General features: G+C 41.1%; 1 protein-coding gene across 3 annotated transcripts in view; it reads right to left on the bottom strand.

The window, feature by feature from the left end:
- MYH10 (myosin heavy chain 10) overlaps positions 1-27,105 on the bottom strand; it is a 72,728-nt gene that overhangs the window by 8,259 nt on the left and 37,364 nt on the right. For all 3 annotated transcript variants that reach the window (XM_035104703.3, XM_035104704.3, XM_035104705.3), the window contains 23 exons: positions 26,190-26,308; positions 25,445-25,597; positions 24,893-25,066; positions 23,820-23,993; positions 21,662-21,776; positions 16,710-16,903; positions 16,340-16,461; positions 16,075-16,144; positions 15,821-15,981; positions 15,421-15,529; positions 15,204-15,335; positions 14,190-14,396; positions 13,915-14,052; positions 12,593-12,716; positions 8,224-8,395; positions 7,513-7,725; positions 6,678-6,822; positions 5,665-5,871; positions 4,173-4,277; positions 2,738-2,890; positions 1,905-2,153; positions 1,306-1,518; positions 404-616 (listed from right to left, as the gene is read on the bottom strand). In XM_035104703.3, coding sequence (XP_034960594.3) covers positions 404-616; positions 1,306-1,518; positions 1,905-2,153; positions 2,738-2,890; positions 4,173-4,277; positions 5,665-5,871; positions 6,678-6,822; positions 7,513-7,725; positions 8,224-8,395; positions 12,593-12,716; positions 13,915-14,052; positions 14,190-14,396; positions 15,204-15,335; positions 15,421-15,529; positions 15,821-15,981; positions 16,075-16,144; positions 16,340-16,461; positions 16,710-16,903; positions 21,662-21,776; positions 23,820-23,993; positions 24,893-25,066; positions 25,445-25,597; positions 26,190-26,308 — 3,662 coding nt within the window. The remainder of the gene's footprint in view (positions 1-403; positions 617-1,305; positions 1,519-1,904; positions 2,154-2,737; positions 2,891-4,172; positions 4,278-5,664; positions 5,872-6,677; positions 6,823-7,512; positions 7,726-8,223; positions 8,396-12,592; positions 12,717-13,914; positions 14,053-14,189; positions 14,397-15,203; positions 15,336-15,420; positions 15,530-15,820; positions 15,982-16,074; positions 16,145-16,339; positions 16,462-16,709; positions 16,904-21,661; positions 21,777-23,819; positions 23,994-24,892; positions 25,067-25,444; positions 25,598-26,189; positions 26,309-27,105) is intronic.

Genomic DNA, 27,105 nt, shown 5'->3' with positions numbered 1-27,105 from the left:
CTGAATCCATAGGCATTACACATGTATGAAAGACTATGATAAATCGCTATGGACTTAATACAAATTAAGATTTTCTGCTTTATTTACCAAAGATTTTCAGCTTTATGCACCCTTCAAAAACCTGGGTGGAAAAAAGCCTAAATGTAACAAAATCTGGCATTTTGAGAATGCAACAGCCACTGCCCTTTCAAAGCATAAAACAGGCATAAATTGCTAGAGTGTCATGAATGAAGACAGATTTTGTTTGGCTCTTGGGGTTGGAAGGACTTGTGCTTCAGGTGACTAACATTCCAGCTTCAAAGCTTAATAAAATCCAACGACCTACCGCTTTAGTTTGAGGGACACTTGCTCAACAGAACTTCCAGCCACCAGTATGGTTACTTCCGTATGTTAAAGGCCTTACCTGTTTTACTAAGAGCCTCTTCTTCTCCTCATTCTGCTCATCTCTAGACTGGAGATCCCGCTCAAACTGTGCTTTCATGGCTTGCATGTTCACTTCCAGGCGCAATTTGGCATCTTCTGTGGCTTGCAACTCATCCTCCAGCTCTTCCAATTGTGTCCGCATCTCCTCCACTTGTTGCTCCAAGGTGCGCTTGGATTTTTCCAATTCATGAACCTACAGCCACAATCAAATGATTAGTGTTCTTACATTCCCATTTTTTCAAAAAACAAACAAACCCAAAAAAACCTGTGAATAGTTTTTTAAGTAGTATAATTATTTCAACAAATCCCACATTAATAGGGGCATTAAGTAAGATTTTTGCTTGGATGCCTCAAGTACGGTAATAGGTATAAAATCGCCAAACTTGCAGATAAAATGCATGCCAATGATGCCTGCCCAAGACCTGAAGTCCAAAATTCACACGACAATATACTGTTGGGTCATCATACCAAGTAGATTTGGGCTTGTGGGTTGCCATACCAAAAATATTGGGAACCACCGACATAGAACACAAGTGCTCATGCCACATTTGCTTCTGCCTTTGGAGAGCACACGGATGGAAAACGCTACCATAGTAGAGAACATAGAGCTCTTATGTTCAGAAGAGTGTAAAAGCTGAAGTTACAACAATGGCAAAAATGCACAGAGACATGCAACTTTAACCCTAGGACTATGAGCGTTTGTGTTTTAAGAACCTCCCAGTGCACGCAGCTGTTGAAGCATACAGAATTCCAGAAGTCTTCTCAGAACATTAGAATGAATGTGCTCCAACTGCCCAAAGTTCAATTTGACATACAACCATTTAAGCACTTGTTCAAACTGTTCTACATCATTCTCAGTCATGCAAATAGTACACCACTCACATTTTTGCCCACATCATCTTTGGAACTCATCAAGTCTTCCATCTCTGTCCGGAGTTGCTTGTTCTGCCTCTCATATTCTTCACGGGCCTCCAAAGCTTCCTCCAGGGCTCGCGCTAGAGAGAGGGCTTTGGTTTCTTTTTCTCTTGCCTCGGCCTCTGCACGGTCCCTTTCCTCTGCATAGCGGGCAGATATGTTCTTCTCTTCTGCCAGCATCTGAGCATCGCAACATATACAAAGTTGGAAGAAGTCGGACATAAATATAGATTTCAAGCTCTTAGCTTCCAAATTACCATGGTAGTTTGATACTTTGCATCTCAACCTTGAGAAGCTCTGGGGCAACCACAGTGAATGTAAGAGATGAGGGTGCATCTCTTCTCATCTCCCCAATTCCTCAATATTGATCCTGTTTCTCAAGAATGCATTAGGATTCCTGCAAGCCCCAAGTTAAGTAGCCAGCTGAAAACCAGTTTAGATATTCCAGCAGCTCACAGGTAGAACATGAAAATGCCTATGTAACAAGATTATCTACTGGGGAAATAATAGCTAACTGCTACATGTATTATCAAGAAGAAAGCAAGAGGATTTATATTGTGGCATACCTGATCAAACTTCTTCTGCTTTTTCTCCAAGTTGGAAACAATTTGGCGCTGATGATCAAGGTCTACTATTAAGTCATCAAGCTCCTGCTGAAGACGGTTTTTGGTCTTCTCCAGCTTATCATATGCCATTGCCTTTTCTTCAAGACGCTGGCTCAGAATTTCCATGTCCTTCAGTAGTTTCTTCTTGTTCTCCTCCAATCCTTCAATAGTCCCCAAGTCATCATCAACCTTCTTTTTGGCATCAGCGAGCTGAGTTTAATGAGCAACAGAAAATAACGTCGTCATAACCTTTCTGTGTTTGGCAAAGAGACAGACATGCTTTGTGCAGGTGGAAGTTGGCTTGTTTTCCATTGAGGTGGCAAGGTTCTCAGGGCAAAGCTGTGTGCAGGTGAGGGCTTACACACAAAGACAGCAGATGACTAGGCTAGAACCAGATAGAATGGAGAAACATTCCTTCATTCAGGTCAGTTGCCACCTGCAGTAGTACGGATTACCTGCACATTTGTTTTTACTGCTTTACTGAACTAGGTCTATTTTTACTGAATTTATTGTATTGAATTGGTGAAAATACCCCATCCCCCAAAAGCAGCTGCATCCACTATCCAAGCTAACAGGTAAATAGACTGGTGTAACCTTGAAATGCTTTGCAAGAAATCAGGAGCGGTACACCTTGCTAAAAGTTCACAGCTCCTGACATTTTCCTGCTCCGGTACTGGAGATACAGTAATGAAGAGTCTGGAAAAGCCAATTCAGTTTAAACTAGTCTAAGACAAACCTGGCTGGAATAAAAGCACAGAGATGCGCAATTGCCCGTGTATTCCATGGCTTTTCACCTGAGACTGCAGAGTCAACATCTGTTTCTCCAAATTCTTCCTGGCTTCCTCCTCTTCCTCCTGCTGCTCCTGCAGATTGTTCTTCTCTTCCTCCAACTGTCGAATCCTGCTACTCAAGTTCAGTTTCTGTCGAGTCTCCTCTTGCAACAGCTCCTGTTGTGGGAATGAAAAACGCACTCATGTTTATCACTCATCCCGAGAGAATCTGAACTTAGCCTGTGACGTGGTGGTCTTCAGTATGGAATGGGGATATTTACTTGCTGTGAGATGGTACGGGGCTGGGTAAGGATGTCAAGTTTATGCTGGGGTGATCTGAAAGCATTAACTCATTGTTATACAATTTGGTAATAAGATGCATCGTTACAGATCTAAAAGCAGTTAACTGGTCCCAGCCAAAAAGAGTCATCTGTTAAAATGAGGAAATATCCCAGCATCTTATTGCCAAAGAACGGGATGAGATTGCTGCCATCAGGAAAATGACATTAATTGCACAGCAGGAAAAGGGCACTTCAGAATTGCCAGAGCTGGTCATGCATTACAGTGGAAACTGGGTGATGCTATTACTGCAGCACTACCCATCATGCTCCTCAGAAGCAAGTGTACGCATCAAAAGGACATAGGGAATCCTGTGCCATAAAATGTCCAAAGTTGTGTTAAAGGTTTGAACAAATCATTGCAAGAGAAAAGTTGAATCCATTATTTTAAATGTGAGCATGCAATTGTCTTGTTCATCTTCAGCACAACTCTTGAGACAGAATACCTTTATTTCCACTGTGCAGATAAGGAATGAACCAAGAACACCAAAGGATGCTGCTCCATGTTCTAGATCTGCAAACACTTTTGGTCACCTGTACACTGTTGCTTAGAAATGCTTGGGCCTTAACTCTTCCAGAAACATGCATGTAAGTTCACAGGAGTTGCATTATCTGCACTACACGAACACCTTTCTATTTTGCAGGGCCTTCATAGCTGGAATTAATTTGCTTCTCTTCTACTGATTTTATGTATAACGACTGATTTATACTCAGAGCAGCCTCTGGATTGCATTCGCTTGTGCCTTTCCATGAACAGGAGTCCTTTGATCTAGTGGAGGTCCCCACTAATGAAAGAGGAGGGGAGGCAATTTTCACCAGTCCCCACTGCAGCTTTTATCCACATTGTTCTAGAGGACTCCAATATGTTGGAGCAAATTTTGGCAGGGTGAGCAGCTGCAAAAGAAGTCTCCCCTCCTCTTCAGTTAGCTGAGGGATCCACTGAATCAAAATTTATTAGATGATCAGAAGAGCTCGACTACAACCAGCCCCTTGTACTTCCATTTTAATCTCTGCTTGGCTTATATATAAGTTTTTTGCTGACTTAGGATCCCTTATTGGAGAACAGAATGGCAGAATAAAAGAATTTCAAACAAACGTGCATTCTAGAATTGTAGACACACCTGCGTATCTTGTAGCTGAGACTCCAAACTGGCAGCATCTTTGGCAAATTTAATGCCTTTTTTCTCTGCTTCTTCCAGGAGACTTGAGACGCTCTCCAGCTCATTCTGCAAAGCAAAGGAATCTAGAGGTAATGTACTCACATCTTGCTTGTGATAAAATGTGTTTTTCCAAAGCTACATCCTCAGTATGGGATATTCATAACAGTATTCATCTAAGGCAATATTTGAAATAACTATGTTCTGATGTCTCATTGCGACTATTTACATGAGACTTCGCTTTAAAATATACAGCAGACTTGAGAAACTGCAATGGAACTAAGGAGACTCTTGCTATTTCAGTTTCCTCCATGACTTTGACAAATACTTTGAGAACAGCAACTACATTCTATTGATTCCAAAAGTAGCCCAAGTTGACCCATTTGCAAGACATTTCTTTTGCAGCTACTTTAGAGCAAACCAGTTGGATGATCCACCTTTTATCCGCAAGTTTATCACTGCCTTCCTATGTCAAACAGAGCTAACTTTTGTTTATGCACATGTCTCTTATAGGGTTCTAGTCCTCTTGACTGGGCAGTTGTGTATTACATGAGTAAAGGTTGTTCGTTTTTTTACAGCTTCAAAATGAAGTGGCTCAAAATTTACTTAGAAGTTTGACCCTGTCCACATTTTTACCGTAGAATTTTCTTGAAGCAGCTTTGACTGCAAAATAAATAAAATACCATCCTTTAACACTTCCAATATATTTCATGAGAAGTCCTAAAAGTGTTATGATAAACTGGAAGAGAATTTTAAAACTATTCTCCTCCGCCTACTGCAGCAGTTTCTGATTGGTACAGATTTCCCCCAAAGTATTCTACACCCATGAACCATCTCTCTGACATTTTTACTGCTCATTATGTTTGTTATATACTAAATGGCCGGAAAGGATTCAAGGCCCTGGAGCATAGCCCTGACCCAAGACCTACATTTCTTATGAGCTTTTGAATACTTTTATTGAAAACTTCCACAAAAAGTTTCAACAGCCTCCCTAAGAAACTGATTCTTTAGTTTTAACTCTACTGAATCTGTAGTGAGCAGAATGAGGAATAATTCCCACTCTGATGTTTTTGTGCAACTTTCTCAAAATTCAAAATGTTTCTCAGAGCAGGATCAAGACAGGGGAAGTAGGACTAAAACTCTATAAACAGCCTCCTTGTCACAAGAGGAACAGTAACGTTGCATTTTTCAGGTGCTTAAAACTATTTCAACTTTCAAGAACCTTATCAATGCAAAGCAGAAACTTTGCATGTGCTCACCAAGGGATAACTAGTGCAACAAAAAGTATTACCAGCAGCAGCTCCCGTCCTATTACCTGACATTAATGCCACACCAATTTTTCAAAATACTACATCTGTATCAAGCAGGAGCATTTTAGAAGGATGTTTACTAAATTGCGTAGTCTGACCAAGAGTTCGTGAGAAAAAGCTAAAGAATCGCTCATCCAAATTTTTACCTGCAGTTTGCTTGACTTTTCTGTAAGTTCTGTCCTCAGCCTCTCTCCTTCTGCAACCTTGGCCAGCAGTTCCTGAACCTGCCCATCCAGCTTCTTCCTCTTGTGCTCCGATTCAGATCTAACCTGCTGCAGCACCTTCACCTCACAGGCCAGCTCCTTGTTATCCGTTTCCAAGCACTGCTTGTTCTTTTCAAGATTTGATTTGAACTAGAAGCAAAAGAAAGGTAATCACACTTCACCTGCAATATAAAAGCTAGGCTTCACCTGCGGCAAAATTCTTTTTTCTAGATCCAGACTAAAATTCACCGGCTTTTTCATTTGAGGCATCGCAAGTTTGGTCATCTGATTTGAATTCTTAGCTGCTTCAAGTTCAATATGAATTTGTTTTTGAAACTAAACAGCTTTAGATATTGCACTGCAGCACAACTGTAACACTTCACTGCAGAAGTGCCTACAAATGCATGAATTTGACACTGACACGTAGGCTACTGGCTACAGTCATAACAGTGGTTGCAACAATTATGTGAGCAATTAAATCATAAAAGTGTGGTCTCATTTGCCAGAAATGTTCTGATATACCTAGGGTGGAGCAGGAGCTGCCACTGTAGATCAGAATTCCACATGGGATGCAAGAGGACCCAAATCTTAACACTTTATCATTTTTAGGTGCATATCTGTGAGCAACACCCATATGAGCAAAGTCAAATGAGCTTGCATTTCTGAGATAGGTAGCAAAGACTACTGCATTTTCACCCTTAATCTGTTGGACTTTTATCTGCTGTCCTGTTCAAAACTGCTGATAGGTTGGTTAAAAAAATGCAAGATCAACTGACTTAAGTAGACAAACGGCCGCCATATCCACTGTGCAGAGTTATTTATGAAAGACGAGAATTAACATCTGTTTGAATGTATTAATATTTGAATATCCTGCCCTCCTTCCACTGAACCCAACAGAGTATATACGAAGGGCTCTGAGGCAGTCTCCCGTGCATTCAAGTGCATCTTCCACTCACTCGTTTGGCCTGTTCAAGCTGTTCCGAGAGCTCTTCCAAGGCTGTTGCATGCCTCTGCCTAATATCCTGAATTTGGGCTTCGTGATTCTTTGTTTCCTCTTCAAGTGCTTTCTTCAGCTCAGCAACTTCCTGCTCACGCTTTGTCCTAAGGAATACCCAGCAAGACAAGATCTGAAGGTCTGAGAAGCTTCTACCACAGTGTTTATTTTCCAACGATCTTTGCCTCTATGCAAATTTAAGATAGTTTTCAGAGACAAGCAATCTACCAGCACTGCCCAGAAGTAGTAGTAAGAAGAATCCAGTTTGGATAGAATAACCATGTTTTAGTTGTTATTCCCCAAAGGCAGATTTCTGTGGCAAGGGAGAACTACCACCACTTAAATGTTACAAAAAAAACACCAAACTGGAGATTAATCTGTGTCACAAGACATGAGGCAGTCCTAAGTTTATTACAGTATAAGGCAGGCATCCCCAAACTGCGGCTCTCCATATGTTTTGGCCTACAACTCCCATGATCCCTAGCTAACAGGACCAGTGGTCGGGGAAGATGGGAACTGTAGTCCAAAACATCTGGAGGGCCGAAGTTTGGGGATGCCTGGTATAAGGAGTTCTGGGTTACTTTTGGAAACTCTTCCTGTGTGAGAGTTTTTACAAAGATGTAAATCATTAATGTTGCTTTGATTTAACTAAAGTTTCAACTATGTCCTGCCCTTGTTACCTCTCCCAGAGAGAGTTGTAGCCAGCACTTCAGATTTACCAGAATAGGGCTTGTTCTTTATGAGGAATCAAAGCAATATGAACACATTCCTTGTTATGTATCTAGTCTTCTACTAACCTGAGCTCTTGCTGAGCCGCAGTGGTATCCAAAGTATCTTCCAGCTCAGTCTTCAGTGCCTCCAGCTCCTCACTTAGATCTCTCTTCTGCTTTTCAGCCTTGTTTCGTGAAGCCTTTTCTGATTCAAGGTCCTCCTGCAGTTCTGCAATTTGAGCTTGAAGTTCTCGTATTAATTTCAGCGCGTTGTTCTTCTGAACAGCTTCCTCATCCCCTCTGGAAACACAACACAATTTCTAGAATAAGAATGAAGCTCCGGGTCTGGGCTTTGCAAAAAGCCTAGTCAAATGTTGGGAGTACAAGTAAGAGTTCTAGACTTCCACAAGAAAACTTATCGGTGAAGAGCAATTTGGCAGTGTACTGGATTCTGTCTACCTAGTTGCAGATGGAGATCTAAGGTGGAAATCAAATGGCGTTGGATAGCAACAGTGACTAGATTTTGAGTCCTTGCAGATGCCATGACACCACCAGACAACACACACCCCTTGACATCTGCAGAGGCCCACTGCTGCTCCTGATTTTAATTTTATTTTTTCCTTGTCATGAAAGGAAATTGGTGATGCTCAGGAAAAACACACATATGTGATACTGGGCTGGGCTGTGGAGTGTGCAATTTACACGGTACCCCAGCACCAACAAAGCAGAAATATGCAGTAATAGCTTAATAGCACCCTACAATTCAAAATAACCCGGCTCAATCTTGGCATATTCTACCTGGCAAGAGCAGCCTGCAGCTCCTCTTCTTTCTTGGCAAGCTGGATTTTTAGCTCCTCAATCTGGGCTTGCAGCTCTGCAATTTGGTCCTGTAGATCAGTTGTTTCTCCATCAAGTTTCCTTTTAGCTTTTTCCAGTTCTTGACGAGTCTTTTCTTCTTTTTTCAAGCGCTCTTTAGGAGAAACAATCATGGTAAGTGGGGAATTTTTGTCTACTAAACGCTATCTTGTGAGAGCATGCCAAGGATGAACTTGCTAAAAATGAAGGTAACCAAATGGCTAATTCAAGATTTAGGGGCATAGAGTTGCATCATTCCCAAGTGAAAATGCCAGAATTCAGTGCACACATTTAGAGCATCTAACTTACAGATCACTACCACAGGACAGAGCTCCTAGAAATTATCATGTTTCAAATAGCATTCTGTTTGAACACTTCCAACATGAAGAGCAATGCAGTCTGGGTTTAAAATCAGTGTTGTAAGAACATAAATGAACCCTATAGAGGAACAGTGATGTTTCATTTCTTATCTGATTAATTTCTGCTATCTTCCAAGGCAACAGAATTGGGACTAGAACAACTCTATATGCCACTTATGTAATAATTACTATTGTTTTTATCACAATGATGGGACTGCCATTTGACTTTTCTGTGCCAGGGACCAAGATATCCCGGGCTGCCTATCTCTAGAACCTGGGAGGCAGACTTCTTAAGGAAAGGAACTTCTCCCCACAAAGTCCCCAAACTATACCAAAACCACAACTTGGTGACAATACAAATCAAGGTGTTTAATAAGGAAACCTGATTGTTCTCTGACAAGAGCAGAGGTTCACCAGCTAAGAAACAGAACCTGACCAGGCCTGGAAGACCATGATTAGAACCCTCTTGCCCAAAAGCTCCAAAAAAACATCAATTTATTCCACAGTAACTTCTAAGGTAGTTATGCCTGTGTGTGCACCTGCATTTGTGCAGACAACAAAAAGAGCACTTGGCTGAGGCAATAACTTTGCAGGGAATAGAAGGATCTTAAATGACAACCTGATGCATTTTGAGTCTGATGCATTAAGGAGTATTTCGTTTATAGAAAGTTTCTAGTCTGAAACATGATTGCATTGTTTGTGCATAAAAGGGTTCTCTGCACTTTGTTTGCTCTGGAGACTATAAGAGAGACTCTTGCAGGCAGCTAGATCTAGCTTCTGGAAAGCACAACAGACAAGTTTTCATCTGTATCAAATTAAAGGACATATTTGCTAGAAAGAAGTTGACTATAGAAATCTGGTTAGAAGCCACTGAAGAATCTCTGGAGTATCCAGAAGTACTCTACAATTATTGGTTGTAGAAATCCTATAGAAAACTGAAAAGTATTTGGAACCTCTTTAGTACCTCTGTTGGTTATTTAAAGCACTAGGTAAAGGTAAAGGTAAAGGTAAAGGGACCCCTGACCATTAGGTCCAGTCGTGACCGACTCTGGGGTTGCGCGCTCATCTCGCATTATTGGCCGAGGGAGCCGGCGTATAGCTTCCAGGTCATGTGGCCAGCATGACAAAGCCGCTTCTGGCAAACCAGAGCAGTGCACGGAAACGCCATCTACCTTCCCGCTTGGAGCGGTTCCTATTTATCTACTTGCATTTTGACGTGCTTTCGAACTGCTAGGTTGGCAGGAGCTAGGACCAAGCAACGGGAGCTCACCCCGTCACAGGGATTCGAACCGCCGACCTGCTGATCAGCAAGCCCTAGGCTCACTGGTTTAACCCACAGTGCCACCTGGGTCCTACTGAATAGTAACTCCCGAGAAGCTTGTCTGAAATATGTAGTCAATGGCTGATGGTCACAGAAGAGGCTGAGGTGGGAAATGTGCCAATTTCCTGTTGGGTGATGTTGTGTTGGGGATAGAATCTCCTCACTCCTTCTCAAAAAGATGACTAACAACTCCTGTTAGTCAACAAAACCTTCAGTGTGTTAAGCTAAACTTCTGGCCCTCAACTAAAGATCTCATGGGAAATCTACTTCCCAAGCAGAGGGAAGAAATAGGAACTGGGAGAGATCCATCTCTTAAGTTAAGCCAGGATCTTGCGAGGCTAACTATAGGATTTCTGGTGTGCTCCCCTGTTGCCTCAGAGGAGAAAAACAATAAGGAAGACACTTTGGGAAACTGTAAAAATGCATTCTCTTCCTTTTTGGACTGCCAATGGACTGCATTTGGTGACACCTTTATGCTTTCTTCCAGGATCAGGTTACTAAGTGTAAGGAAAGGTTATGACTAGCTTAAGAAATTGCAACATGAACTTCAAAAATATGGCGCATGTCAGTTGCAATCCTTGTTATTCAATTTCAGCCTAACTAAATGTCAGAACTGTAATACTTTCAGAATCAAGTCAGGTGGCCACAGCACTGTAGGCAGAAACTATTCCCAAATTAGGACACAAAAATAAGTAAATGTGTATGGAAAGTCAGAATTCTATGATGTATGCGTTTTACAGCCAAAAGTTATTGCACATCTAAATCCAAGAAGGGGGTTACGTATACTGTTGATATTGCAAGTGCAACACTGCAAATATTTCATGGTATTTCTTCTCAAAACATAATCCATCAGTGGATGCCAAGAGCAGAAGGGGAACTTTTATAAACAGAACACTGAGATAAAGAAAAATAACTCTGTTTTGAAGCAAGTTGAGATAGGAAAAATAAATGATAAGTAAAGAACTTCCAGAAAGTATTCTAATGTGCAGCATAAACAGTGATGCTAAAAAATTTGCAAAAAAGAGAGAAGTCAGTAAGATTTGGAAGGCAAATTGGAGTAAGGAAGTGGGGTATGAAGACTGGAATGCCCCAGTGAGAGAAGGGATCCTATTCTTGTTGGTATGGCTCTGGTCTCCCAATAGGAGAAAGAAGGAAGTTCTATAAGTAACAGTACACATAGGAGTGAATTTTGCTTTGGTGGTGACAGGTGCCTATATATTTGCAGTAACATATAACAATCTAGGAATGCAGAAGTTGATACAAAACAAACACATTCTCCTCTTTTGTCATTCCAAAGGGTCAACACAGCAACACCCAATTCATATGAATAAGACTCAATATTTTCCAGTAATGAAGGACATGCTGCTTTCTTTCTTTTTTTAAAAAAAAATCCACTTAACATAGACAAAAGTCAGATTAAGACAATGTGCCCAATGGCCAAAATGGCTATTAAGAAAACACAAAGGAACATTTGAACACATTTTTTTTGCATTTGCAATGCTGAAAGCAAACTGCTAACCTAAATAGTTTCCTTTGTGCTGACATTTGTAATAATGAAATACTCAGATACCAAGAGATGCAAGTCCCAATATTTGAAAATCCGTATTTACCCTGATTAATTCATTAACTTATTTGTTACAGCTGGGATTAGCATGTTGGTCCACTGACTGGTTAAATGTAGTCCACTGACCTCTTATTTGACCAAATACTGCCAAATATTTCATGAAGGGGAGTATGACACTGGATAGGTTACAGCTTAGCTTTTCTATTTAGTTATGTATCAGCAGTAACAGAGAATGAGGACTGCTTGCCCCTTCACCCTGCAGTAGCCAGCAGCATACTGCTGACATACCAATGCAGACAGAAGAATAAAGCAGGGAAAACAGGTAACCAAAGAACTAGCCTGCTTTCAATTAAGCACATGTGTCTTTAAAAACCAACTTGTGCTCAACAGTTCTTTAAAAAATACTTTAAAATATGTAAAGCAGATGAAAATGTGTTTGTCATCAGAAGCCCTTCCCCTTTAAAGGAACAAAAATGGTATGACATAGCACTTTCTGAAAAACTGACCCAGAAACTACATACGATAGTGGGGAGGGGAAAGCGGGGAGACTTTCATAGCAGACTGGTGGCCATTCATTCAGCACACCAACAAAAACTCTACAGCACAAACTGCACCTGCTGCATTCCACAATGTATGTGCTAGCATTCCAAAATGTGTTGAAGCTGGTTTCTGAAGGCTGTTTCATGGTTTGTGTGGGATTTTGTTGGTTTATTTTATACTGAGTTTTATTGTATTTGGGTTGTTGTTGTAAACATGTACATGGGAGCAGGCAGACCGTAGGTCAACTTGTAAATTCACTGATTTTATTTAGTAACAAGCCAGTTGATTAAAATATCATTGCTCCAACAGTTAGTGCTTCAAAAATACTTGATCAAACAACTATTTTCTGACCAAAGGCCCAATTCTAATAGCTGCCAAACTGACACTGTGGAAGACTATTATTGTACCTCTGGTCCCAGAAAATGATACACATAAAGGCAGCGATAAGCTTGTTTTTTGTTCAGTATTAGCATACTTTAGGACTTTTACTGAGAGTCCCTTCATATGGCAAATCTTGAAATTGCTAACCTTCCAGATCTGTGATCATCATTTCCTGCTTGTTCTTGAGTTTAGCTAAGTTTTTGGCCTTTTCTTCTTCTTCAGCCAGCTGTGAAGTACACTCTGCAATTCTATCCTCCATTAATTTCTTTTCCTAATTGGGAAAAAGAAAGCAACTGTTAGGTAGTACATATATGGGCTCAGAGCAATAGACATGGGTCCTGCAGATACAGCTTGAGGCTGCATGAATGAGGTGGCAGGACAGGACAATTCAATTGCCCCTCCGTATTTTACTGATCCTCCTAAGATTTTAAAGCAAAATGTGCTGGGCAAGCTGAAAAGAAGCCTTGTTACTTAATTACTTCCAGGTAATTAAAACATGGGGCTCATCCAGATATATTTAGTAGAGGGCACAGCAGTAATCACCTGGTTCAGGACATATCATTCCCCAGGGACGAGCGGGAAATGTTTATGATGGTTCAGATAGGAGAGAAGTAGAACTGACGAGAGTGCAGAGAGGCAAGAGCTCCCTAGGGCAAACACATGTGCTTAAGATATTTGGAGAAGGATGTTGTGTATAGGGGTTTACACTGAGTTTCTGAGCCAGGATGGGCCAGCTGGAATGGTGGACTGGAGAGCACCAGTGGGGGGCAGTGAACGCAAGCTCCAAGGACAAGGAAGGGTGTACTGGAGGTGGGGTTGCTCTGGACATCATAAAGTTCAACAAGCTACAATTCTCAAAAGGGGCAGACCTCTCCACAGAACCATTGTGGGTGGAGATACTGGGCCAATGGCAATTTAATACTTCAAGAGACATGCTGTCATCCCCCTGACCAAAATGCTCGTGGTGATTTTGAGATGGAGATTGAAATCTAGGAGGCATCCGAAATAGGAAGTGTAGAAACCAGTGACTTAACTACCCTCATGTAGACTGGATACATGCATGTTCAGGTCATGATGAATAGCACTACCGCCATACAAATAGAAACAGGTCCCCAAATGCAGGTTGGGGTTAAAGGTGGGACCTGGGCTTGGAAAGGCTGAAGAATGCTACTATAGAAGATGACCATTAAATCAAAGCTGTCTTTCATAGAATGAACAGCAAAGCACACCCTTTTTGCATGACTTATGACATCACTGCATGATAGCAACACAACACATGACAAGAGTTTGCTCGGGGGGGGGGGGGCAGGGAGGGTCCTAAATCCAAGCAACAAACAGGTGCCAATTACTCTCTGGATTACAAGATTGAGGAGCCACAAGATGGCTCCCACAACAGTCACTTTTCACGCATTGCATTATTGTTTCCACATTCACTAGTTCTAAAGGAGTGTGTCACAATTTGCTCTCACCTTAAGAAATTTGGAATTTTGGTCCTCTAACAGTAAGATCTCTTCTTCCATCTTTTTTATTTTGGCTTCAGCTGTTACCTTCTCCAGCTGCAACTTCTGCCGAGCACCTTCTTCCTCATCGAGCTGCTCCTCTAAGTCCTTAAAAAACAGAAAGCTCAACTCAGCTATATTATAACTTGCCCACAGTTTTCACATGGTCTCACCAAAGGTAAGTTAATGTACCAAAATTTAGACCTATTTTCTAATCATCCTACCATCAGCACATCAAGAGATACCTGTATGTGCGCCTGCATTTTCTTCTTTTCATTCTGTTGCACTTGGTTCCTTTCTTCTTCCTCTTCCACCCTGGATTCTAAATCATGCAGAATTTCTTCTAACTCTTGCTTCTTTGAAGCCAGACGGGCTCTCATCTCTTCAGCTTCAGCGAAGAGTTCTGTCTCTGCTTGCAACTGCTCTGCAAGAATATTTTTCTCTTCCAATAGCTGCAAATACAGTAAGAAAGTATTGTCAATCCTCCTTCGATATATTGTCAAAAACAACCATTTCATAGTTACGGGAGCATCTTGCATAGCTCACCCAGTCCTAAAAGTTGCTGAAAGAACAGGCATGCACAGACAACCACAGTTACCAGAAGGAAAGACTTTTGAATGATGCTATTGGCTGCAATCTTGTGTCTATTCCTCCAGTTGTTCTCAAGGATGGAACCAAGAAGGAATAAACTAACAAGAGGGAACAAATATATTCTTTATCTAGCCTAAGCTCCTGTTCACTATACCAGCCTTCAACTATTTTTGCCACCAGTAGCCATATATGTAGAGAGAAACTATACAGCATACAGGGGTATACTTTGGTCTTTCAAATTTCAGTGGCTCCCTATGCAAGGCCAAAATTCAGCATCCCCTGCCACTCACCTTCTGTTCTGCACATGTGCTATGTCATGGTTGTGACGCCCCCCGTGGCTCCATGCCCAGTGTGGGGGAACCAGTTACACTGCCCTAAACCTGCCTCTGATTATATGTATATATCCAGAAAAGATTGAGTTCAATTTCAAAAGAGATCCACTGTGCAGCTTCATACCCCTTCTCCAGGCCAGTCATTAAAATGTATTCACTATAACTCCTTGCGTGTTTATTTGATCACACAATATGCTTTCTATTCCTACACAAACTAGCTAGATGTATCTAACTACAGAAAGTTAAGGCGTTAGTTTTGCCTAGGTAGATAATAAAGTCATACATGCTATTAGAAAAAGGCCGACTTTGTGCATAGGTCAGATTGTGTATACAAACCTGTTGATGTTTCCTTTCCATCTCCTCAAGTTCTGCTTCTACCTTTGTCTGTTTCTCCTTCACCTTCAGAAGCTCCTCATCCTTAGCTTGAAGTTCTTCCTCCTGACGAGTAACTTGAAGCAGGGGCTTCACCTGCAAAGTGTGACACAAGAGGCATGTCACTTTTGTGCTGTTGAAAATTCCTAACCACCACCACCACCCTTTGTGGACAACCTACCTTTGTGAACACTCTCCACCACTGCCAATGCCGCAGCTTCAAATAGGCAGCACAATTTCTCTGCAGGACTTTCAATGCACTCAGCTGCTGCTGTTTCTTAGCAAAAGCCCTGAACACAAACCAAGGTTTTCTATTTCAGTTGGGAATGTTTGCATTTTCACAGCTACATCAAAGCATTTCCAAAGCCATATACAAGTGCAAGGGGGCAATACTCATGGCTTTTAAAAAAAATTATCCTAGCAATAAACTTATTCCATCAGACTGCTTCTCAATCTTTTTAGCAGTGAAATAACCATGCATCTGTCTGTAAATTCAGTGCTTTTGATTAAGCTAACTGAACATTTCCACAAAATCCGCACTTCAAATATAAGCGTCTGCCAATATTACTATAAACACTTACTTTCTGGCAAGGTATCCCCTGCAGACTGCCTGGAAGAAGATAATGATGTCTGTGATCTTCAGATCCCTTTCTTCTTCTAGGTGTGCCAGAACACCAGCTCGGAAAAAAATCTTGCTCTGTCCAATTCTATACAAGTTGGGGTCCAGCTCTAATGCTCTGATCTACACAAATATCCAAAACCCATTTGATTCAAAATTTATAAGGCAAAAAGATAATGGTTTTTAGCAATGTTATATTGCTACTGAATGACTTACCATGCGTTCACAAGCCTGCTTCCCATCCATAAATCCCTTAGGAATTGCATTAGGAGTCAGGATCTCATATCTACCAATCAATAAGAAAACAACTAGTTAAGCTCGGATCAAAATGTACAGGCACCAATTTTCATTTAATCCCCGTGCTATGCTTGACTAATGACAGAAAGTTTTGTTGAGGGGGAAGACTGGGTCTAACCACCAGAAATGATGTAGCTCTAAACATGCATTCTGCAGTAAAAGCCAAATCTAGTTATTATAGTACCTCTGTCTAAATTCTTGGAACACTATCCTGTTTGGAAATCCTTGCCGACAAATCCTTATTCCTTCCAAGACACCATTGCAGCGAAGCTGATCTAGAACGAGGTGCGGATCCAGCTTCCCAGCCTAAAGGCAGAGAAAAAGCTGTTACAGGACAGTACTAGCAGCTCCTTGTAATCATCCTTCTGGCTTTTACCCTTACCTAGTTAAAGGAAAAATTGGGTTTCTGAATACCTGTGCAAAACATGAAATCCAAACCCTATCATGTCAGCAAATACATCAAATGTCAATAGTCAATAGGCAAATGTCAATAGTATGAGTGCCTGGGAAGGAAAAATTAGAAGCACCTTTTAACGTTTGAAATGAACACATACCCTCTTTTCATGGTTTGGAATGATGCAGCGGACAAAATTTGGGTTAGTATTTCGCAGCGTGGCCATCAGTTTGGTGAGGGACTCCTTGTATAGCTGCCCCACGGTACGGAACATGCCCTTCTTGGTCTTGTAAGTCGAGCCAAACGCGGTCTCTGTTATCCCAGTGACTTGATCCAGGCCCACAATGCGGTCCACTGTAGGCAACAAGAACACCGAATTAAGCGGATTCAGGAAACAGAGCAGCGCAGGAGAGATAAAAGGTTCGACAAATGCTCTGCGCGACAAACGGTGGAAGGTGCCGCCTACTATGGCAAAGCGATCTACGTATATGTGGAAGCAGCAGGATTGAAAGCAACACACCAGGCAGAACATTGTAGCTTTTGCCATCACTACAAAGCACAAGTCACAGCTTTAACCGTCTAAAATGCACCAAAAGCCATTCCCTTTTCATACGTAAAAGGAATTTTAGACCAAGCTGCTGCAAATAATGTGAGTGAATATGTGGGAAGGTTTACAATAGAGCAAAAAAAATGCAAATGACAACATGTATCAAACTTTGCTAGAAACGAACCATGACTACCCTCCCAACAACTTCTGCTTAACTTGAAGTAAACATGGAATAATATTCCCATAGGAAATGGTAGTGGTGGGGGGGAATAATTAGGCCATTTTGTTTCACCACTGACATTCCCTTTACCACATCGTATGAAGTGCAATTCTGTGGGTATGTCACAGTAAATATATCAGTACACCTGAGATATCCACTATGTATGTGACAATGATAAGGCTTCTGTAAAGCTCTTCGCTTTTTTTGAGGAACAGAAGGGAAAGGATTTTCTATATTGTTTTCCTCTATGGATTATATAAATAAACCAAACTCTAAAGGCATATGAAACCAAGCACACATTTGGAGCAGGAGGACAGGGGGTAGAGAGATGTTTTTTGGTCAGTTAGCAAAAGAGAAATGCAAATAAAGTAAAAAAAAATCTCAGGACAGTACTGGGTATTCCTAGGAAACACCACATTAAAATCTTCAACCTAATATCTTGCTAATTAACCTAGTCATTGCACCAGGAATCTAACATCTTCTTCCCTGTTAGACCACAAACGCCTCAGCCTTAAAGGTTGAAATTCATACTAGGTTCAGGGAGTCCTTTCCCCTGTGTCCCTAGATAAATAAAAATTTAGACAACCTGGACATGCTGCTTGTACCGACCGACTAGCACTTCATAGTACTTTGAAGTTCAAGAATCTATCCCGCAGCTAAAACCACTGCCATGTCTACTTCAATTAAGTAGGCATAAATTACATCACAGTATTTACTAATGAGAGATCAATGCATGCTGCATCCTCCAATGAAAGAGGAGCCAAACTGTAACCAACCCCCAAGTTTAAGTGAATATGGGCCATATGCTTAAGTATTTGCACAAGCCTGTATTTCACAAAATACATTTTTTTCCTATCAGGAGTAGAAATCAGTCCCCTCTAGCGATCAAGGAAGCACCGCACGAGAGCAGATTCGCTTAGGAAAAAGCAACATGCTTCATTTTGAAACTACATCAATATGATTAACTTAGATACACCCACAGAGATACATAAATTCTCTGCTTATGTATGTATATTAGCTTACAACAAAAGCACAATCAGACACGTAACATTTGGAATGGTGGCAGTAAAAATCTAATAAAATGCCAAAGCAGGCTCCGTAACATACTTTTAGTGAAAAACAAAGCAGACTAAAGAGCAGCTTTAAAGTTTACCAAAATAAATACAGTTTTGCTAATGAGGTGATCTTATAGGTTTACTCAGAAGTAAATGCCACTCCAATCAACTGGGCTTAGTTCCTTGTAAGTCTGCTTAGGTGCTCAGCCTAGCTGAGATTTGCTTCAAGATTAGAAGTGCTCCTGGAGATTAATGGGCAGCATATACCCCTGGCAGAATTCGTGTACAGTGGGACCTCGACTTAAGAGCTATTCAACATCCGACGTTTTCGAGTTACAAGCGGGAAAAGTGGCCGCGCGCTTACGATTTTATCGACATCCAAACAGAAAACCCGTTCGCGGCTAGATGTGGTTTCCTCGACTTACGAATTTTTCCATTTCCAATGCATTCCTATGGGAAACCGCTTTTCCTATGGGAAACTCGACTTACGAAGTTTTCGACCTATGAGTGTGCATTCGGAATGGATTAAAGTCGTAAGTTGAGGTCCCACTGTACTTGGGCCCAAGTACTGATGGACTTCCCTCATAAGCTATCATTCAAAATATAGGCATTTAATAGAAATGGTACTAATATTGAGCAGCTTCTGAAATAATAAACATTCAACATGCCATTTAATGCCAGTGCAGCAAGTTGTATAAAGAAAACTTGCTTTGACTGCATTTTTTTTTAATTAAAAAAATTGTATACGGACATGAACATGTACAAATCATACCAAACCAGAGTACCGAGACTCCTAATTTCAAATACCCAAAGTCATCGGGATATGTTGGAGAAGCAAGCCTGTGTTTCAAAATGCAGCTACGCACTTGCAAAGCTTCTAGAAGTGCAGTACAAAAAATGAGACTATGTATGCAGCAGCAACTAAATAGGTATGTGCACAAGAACATTTGCCTTGTGGAGGCAACGCTAAGGTTAGGATGAAATGGAAGTTCATGCTTGCCTAACAAGCAAAAAAATGTTTTTCCTACAGATCCAAGTCCTGCTTTTAGGAGGCCTATGTTATTATTTTTGTTTTTCATTCATTCACCTGGTGTATCAGGAAGACCAGTAACATTGTCATAGAAAGAAGCTCTCTGAATATTGTGAATCTCTATGGCACAGAAACGGCAAGAACAAAGAGCAGATACACAAGACAGTCTAGTTAGTAAAGAGAAGACAATTTTGAATTGCAAGCAAGCTTTAACAAAGTGCATAACAGGTCACTATGGTGTAATGATGGATCTTCAGCGGTGTGTTGATTTCAGGGCCCAAACAGTGAACATAAAGGTGGGTGTCAGACTATAGATTTACAAGGAAACATGACAGTGATTCCATATTTCACAACAAGGAACCGTTTACTGAAAAAATGTTCTGAAATGGAACAATTGTTGTGTTCATGCATACTTTGGGACTGGTTTGCAGTCTCTTTAACAGAGAAACCAGTGCTTTTTTACTTTAAAAAAAATGTTTAGGGGTACTCTCATTTTCCTATTCATATTGAAATACTGCACCTCAATGAGGCTAAACTTAGATTTCACAAAATGTTCATGGGTATGCGTACCCCTGCGTACCCCCCCCCCCCCCCCCCGAAAAAAAGCACTGAGAGAAACTATGTATGGACTGTGAAGCAATAAGCCCATGGTCACACCTTCTACTAAGTTTACAACTTAACTTATGACAGATGTGGAAATGCCCCCTTCTCACAATCCACGCGCGGTCCCTGCTCCAAAGCAGATACGGTACAATATCCCCAGATGGGTGTTTATCATAGTCATTACACATTTTTGAAACCTGGCTCCATAAAACCTCAAAAGCATATCTTCGGTCTTCAGCATGTTTACTTTTCTTCACTAAAGTTGACCTTAGCGAGGAAATAAAACTGCTAACATTGCGCCTTTGTATAAATCTATGATGGGCCACACTTGTATAGTGCAGATGGTAACTGTATCTTTAAAGGGATGTTTGTAGACCTGAAAATGATGCCGAACAATGGCAACCAAATTTACCAGGGGCCTTAAGCATGACCCCTACATACGGAAAGCAGACCATCTTGATTTGTTGCTAATTTTGCTAGCAGGTTAGGTTCAAGGTTCTTGTGTTAGCTCACAAAGCCCAAATCAACTTGGGCCCGAAGTACAGTACCTCAATGACCACCTGTTCTCTTATACACCACCTCACTCCCCAAGATCCTGGTGGTCCCTCACAGGCCTGAGGTTTGGTAGGCCTTCATTACAGGCCTGTAGGGGTTTGGCAGGGACCAGCCCCCCCTCCTTTGAGATACCCCATGAAAGCTGTATTTTCTGGACAGGCCTTCCCAATATGCATTTCTTTTTTAAACCAACCAGTATCTTCTCATGTTTTAAATTATGTTTTATAGATGTTTCTAGATTTTATTGTATTTTATGCTGTCAGCTGCCTTGATATATTTTATGTATCTATAGAAAACGCCCCTCCTACAGCACTTTCTGAGCACCCAGGAATCAGCTGGTTGTCAATAGCCATAAAACGCTTTTTTGCGCTTATGTCTGGTTTGTAATTTCCCATAGGCATCCGTTTGGTCACTATGGAACACAGGGATCCAAGATTAAGAGTGTCTTTTGGTGTAATCCATCAGATCCCTTCCTAAATTAAGTTAATGTGAAGCTAGGAGTTAAGCAGTCATTAAAAGGATACTAAATTATAACACCATATTGGAAGCACTCCAAGCAAAGCAACCAAGTTTTAAGAAGTGTTTTTGGTTAAGCAAGCTTATGTTCTGCCATACCAGGCACACAGAAAATTAACAATGCAAGAAAAAGACTTAATGTACTATTATGATAAAATCTTTAAGAGCTATTTAAACTTTGATTATTCAAAATTCTTAGTTTACAGTCCCGTTTTACCAGTGAACCCATTGCTGATAACAAAAACAGCAGCTTCGGTACTTTTACCTGTCATGAAAGGTTGAGAGTTGTTTAGTCGCAACAGACTTTCAAACTATCCTGAATGACTATGAAAAGAGTGTACTCAAAACACACTTGCAGCTAAGTAGCTTGATGTATGGAAGTGCAATCAACCCGTAATGACACATGTACAAGTAAATTTTGATACTGAAGCGGCACTTCAAACCCTCCTGCTGCCACTGCTGGCAGGAGTATCAGAGGAATTGCACTAACCCATGAAGGATTCATGGTAAGCTTTCCAGACAAGGCCCCCACTCACCCACCAGGATTTACCAGCTCATCTTATATAGATTAGGAGCAGAATCTTACCATCCTTCCAAAGCTCTGCCACAAATTTGTCTGAAGACTGGTGTAGAAGCGTAGCCACGTTGTCATTCAGAGGGTCCATATTCTTCATAAGCCACTCATCTGCCTTGTAGTCCACCTGGAATTAAGCAAACGGGGTAAATACCGGTAGCAAATATTGCATCTCCTCATATGTGATTGACATTTAAGCAGTGCTGAAATTGTGAGGAACCTCTGCACATACTGAACTCCCTTTTCAGACAAACACTGAATGTACCACACTGTCAAGGCACAACCTCTCCGTCACACTGAATGCATGATATGGGTTGTCTGAACAGGGTTTTTACGTGTACAGTGGATCCACTTAACATGATGCTTTCCAGACTCTCCCTCTGCTGCAAGTGACCCATAAGTCTTTCAAACTCATTTTAGAGATCACAACTTTCCAATGTTTACATGGCGGTAGGTTACTATTGAGAAAATGCCCCCCCCACTGATTGCAGGGTTATTATCATTAAAAATATATATATTCTGATTCTTATTTATTAAAATTATCCCACCCTTCTACCACAAGGTGCTCAGAGAGGCATTTGGAGTCCTGGGCAGCGCCTCACTGATGGATAACACTTTGTTCCTTGAGCCTGCAAAAGTTCAGGCTGACATTAACCCGGAAGTAACTACAAAGGTGGCTGAGTTTTTGTCAATAGTATCTCTTAAAGAGTGGTGAATGGCACAATTTGGCAGGAAGAAACTCCTCGTTATTACATATTTTACATGGCTGGGTATTTGTATATAGTTTAAAAATTTATATATGGATGTTTTATGATGGCCTATATTTGTAATGCCTAATAAAGGTTTGGCGAAGTAAGTAAAAGTTCAGGAGCTGAAATTGACTTGTCAGGGCAAGATATGAAAAAAACACTATGAGTTTCTGGCAACTACAGTCATACCTCGGTTTAAGTATGCCTCGGTTTGCGTATTTTCAGTTTAAGTACTCCGCAGACCTGTCTGGAACGGATTAATCCACTTTCCATTACTTTCAATGGGAAAGTTCGCTTCAGGTTAAGTTCGCTTCAGGTTAAGTACAGACTTCTAGAACCAATTACACTCATACTTCGGGTTAAGTACGCTTCAGGTTGAGTACTCCGCGCACCCGTCTGGAACAGATTAACCCACTTTCCATTACTTTCAATGGGAAAGTTCGCTTCAGGTTAGTTACGCTTCAGTTTAAGTACTCCATGGACCGTTTGGAATGGATTAACCCACTTTCCATTACTTTCAATGGGAAAGTTCGCTTCAGGTTAAGTAGACTTCCGGAACCAATTGTGTTTGTAAACCGAGGTACATGCTGCTAGAGGTGTATCAAAGGGGAAACAACTGATAGCAAGGCTTCTCCAGTCCTCGGCCCAAAGCACTAGCCAGTTACTATTTGCATCTCATGAACACGACCCAGCCTTCAAACTTTCAGGAGGGATGAATAGCAACATGGCTACCTCTCACCCCGCCCCACCCAAAATTCAGTAGATGTTTGATCATACTGACTTCGATTCAAGATTTGCAGGACCACCCTGCAAAGATCACAGTGGGATATAGACACTTTGAAACCCAGCTAGGTAATCCCCAGTGGCAAAATATTGATTCAAATTGTGAGGTACCCTGTTTCTCATATTTTAAGACATACCCATAAAATAAGCCATAGCAGGGTTTTTAAGCATTCAAGGAATATAAGCCATACCCCGAAAATAAGACATAGTGATAGGCGCAGCAGCAATGCCGGCCGCGGCAGGAGGAGGAGGAAAAAAATAAGACATCCCTTGAAAATAAGCCATAGTGTGTTTTTTTGAGGAAAAAATAAATATAAGACATGTCTTATAATATGAGAAACACGGTACCTTCTTCAATGATGAAGTTCTTCTACAAATTAACTGATTAATACCTATAAGGGCGAAATTGATTTTCTTTGAAGTACTGCAGCATGTGAAGTATCTTGCATGGAATCAAAATGGGCGCCAGAGTTTGGAAGCAACATATTTCACTCTTCAATCCTACCTGATGACCAGACTCAGGAGGCCAAACTTATTCTCAAATAGGAAGATACACAGGCTCCTGTAGCCTCTCAGAAATCCCACAAATGGGACACACTGATAAATGCTGAAGAAATCATATAGCATTTCATGCTTACCCTTCCTGCATAATGAATGATGCAGAAGTCTGCCTTGTCCTTCAGCTGCCGAGGCTTTTGGAATTTGGAATGGGTTCCTTGTTCCTGGACCAGTTTTTCCACAAATGTCTTATCAGTTGCTTTGGGGAACCAGCACTCTTCATCCAGGAGAGCAAGTACACCAGGGGGGTTGGCCTAGCAAGGATTAGTACATAAATAAATGTTTTATTGCCAGAATCTATTCTGTTCTCACCTCCCCTTGTTCGATATTCCTTTCACCGTACAGTTGCACCTGAGCAACACAGCTCAAGCAGAGCACGTGCTTATGCAGAAATAAGATCTATATTCGCATTTCAATGGGAGATACAAGTGGACATACGTGACTAATGGCAATGGATTCCCCCCCACAAGTCTGTTGATTTTGAAATCAGATACAACAAGGGAACAAGATACAAGCATATCAAGAAGTCTAAAGCATCAAGTTCAACCAACTTGACACTTTGCCTCACAGGATGTCTCATAGCAACACAGAGCTACCTGAAATGTAATCAAAATTATCAGAACCGAGGAAAGAGCTATTAAAGGTATAGGATGAGAAATAGGAAAAGAAACAGAGCTCAGTGACATATACACTGAAAGTCATGGTTCCCTACCAATCAGTTAGCTCACAAAATAATTTGGGCCACAAGCAAACCTACAGTACATTTGGGCATGTTCCAAGTTACCAGCGCCTTGTTAATCAGATCAAGTGAGGCACGTATTGCCTGTAAGAACATCATCCTGAATTTCAGTTCATAACAAATTTTTCTGGCTGGGTTATTTTTTATTATAAATGTGCTTTTTAAGTCGCCTGTTCAGTTTTTAATTAGAAGAGCAGAATAATAAAGCCACAAATGCAAATCAGGAGAGTAGCACTTGCTGGATTTGTCTACAGGCACACTTTACAGAAATGCCTCTTGATGCAATACTTAAATCCTTTAGAAAAACAAAAAAACAAAACTTGGATTGGTAAGGTGTATGGAATGATTTACATCAAAGAGAGATCTTGGTTGAGAAAGCGATGAGATGTTAAAAGGGCAAGGATGAAAACTTACAGGTCTTTCAATTAAATCAATACAGGGTTGCAGATCCAGTCCAAAGTCAATAAAGTTCCACTCTATGCCCTCCCTCTGATACTCCTCCTGCTCCAAGATAAACATGGTGTGGTTGAATAACTGCTGCAGCTTCTCATTGGTATAGTTGATACAAAGTTGTTCAAAGGAATTCAACTAGGGAAAAATATCAAGAAAGTTAACATTTTAGAGTTTTACAGCTTTTGCATTGGTATACTACAAGGTAAGTTTTGCAGGGAAAACCATTTAACAAGCAATTGGCCAAACATGCAGACAGTTTTGCAAATGACGCTATGATAGCAAGGAAATAAGGAAGACATGCTAATCTCTTACATGGAAACCCCATCTCATTCAGAGCTTACCAAGACTGCTTAAAAGTCATGAAAAGCCACTGAAAAATGTGGTCACGTGTAGAGTAAATTCTTAACTGTGAACTTTCAATATTGCAGTTTGGAGCTACTAGATCCATTGCAATGTTACAAAAATCTCCCAATCTGGTAAGTACTGGAGATTTCCTTTCATTTGTTTAAGTACCTCAAAGATTTCAAATCCAGCAATATCCAGGATTCCAATGAAAGAAGCTCCCTGTCTCTTGGTCCTATCCAGAGCTTTGTTAATGCGGTGAACAAGCCAGCGGAAAAGGCGTTCGTAGGTGGCTTTTGCCAATGCCTCCACAGCAAAGTCTGCCTGAAAATTTGAACAAGAATTTGAAAGAGGTCATAAGAAAATAGAAATATTAAGTTTAACACAGTTACTATTTCTAATAGAAAGATAATGAACCTGCTACTTCCTAGGTATATTTATTTTATTTATACCCCACCCTTCCTCCCAAAGGAGTATAAATGTTGCAGATGAGGTCATATTCTAATTAAGATCTAAGCTTGAACGTTGTACCACCTAGACACAGAAGGCCAGCTATTATGTGGCTTTCTAGTTTTTCTATAGGCACACACATATCAAACTGTATCTCACTGATCAACCACTGCACCCAGTGTACTGATGCTCAGTGTACTTGTCTCCTTATTTGGAACTCCAATGCTGAAGCTCAACCGAGAGGCATTGATGGGGATCCAGGCAATTTTGAAATGCCATAAAAAAACTTGTCAGCAGTTTTAGGGCTCCAAGTGAAACCCAAGGCCTCATATGCAGTCTTACTAACACACACAGGATATTTAACCACCCCCCAGGGCAAAGAGAAATGGTGAGAATGTTTTCTGGCCGGAAATTGGTGGCTACTTTGGGTGCAATAAGATTCGACATTTTGCATCACAGAGCTTACTTGTTCTTTGGTTTGTGCTTTCTGGACGTAGTCCCTGCCAACTTTAATGCGTGGAGTGAGTATTGCTCGAGTAAATTCCATTACATTCATCCCCAACAGGTGGCAGAGTTTCTGTGCAACTACAAATACAAACAATGCAATCAGTTACCAGAACCTCGACAACTGGTTGTAACACTAAATAAGGGTCCCCAAAAAGTATTCCCCACATTTCCTAATGCTAAGGAACCCTTTCCTAGTCAGCTTGTTTGCCAATGAACCCCCTGTGTATTGCAGAGGGCTCCAGTGAATGTTCTAGGCCAGGCATAGGCAACCTATGGAGAGCCAAGGTTGCCTGTGCCTGTTCTAGGCTGACAACTCAGTTCATATAGGCTTAGTGAGCCTTTGTACTACCCTACATGAACCAAGCGTACACCCTAGCACACATTCAGCCATTGCCCTGCAGCTACATGTTGCAGGGGAATGATGCTGGCAATGGTGGGCAAATTGACCTTCAAGGAAGCTTTTCCACCATTACCGATTCTATCAATGAGGAATCTCAGCATTTTCCAAAACACCATTTGAAAATCACTCAAGGAGTAACACCAGTACAGTCGTACCTTGGGTCCCAGACGACTTGGTAACTGCCCGTTTTGGCTCCCAAATGCCACAAACCCAGAAGTGAACGTTCTTTGGAACCTGAACGTCCGATGGGGCTTCCAATTGGCTGCAGGAGCTTCCTGCAGCCAATTGGAAGCTGTGCCTTGGTTTCCAGACATTTTGTAAGTCAAAAGGACTTCCGGAACGGATTCTGTTTGAATTCCAAGGTATCACTGTACTTCACATTAATGAAAGGTAGGGTGATGAGTAAGCTCTGCAACTCAACAAGTGAAGCCTTCCAAACAACCAATGCAATAAGATCATAATTCTAGCATTCATC

The sequence above is a fragment of the Zootoca vivipara genome, chromosome 2 (genome assembly GCF_965207765.1).
Source record: "Zootoca vivipara chromosome 2, rZooViv2.hap1.1, whole genome shotgun sequence".
Lineage (NCBI taxonomy): Eukaryota > Metazoa > Chordata > Lepidosauria > Squamata > Lacertidae > Zootoca > Zootoca vivipara.
Note: the sequence above shows the minus strand (reverse complement) of the source record. Positions and strands in the feature narration are given on the sequence as shown.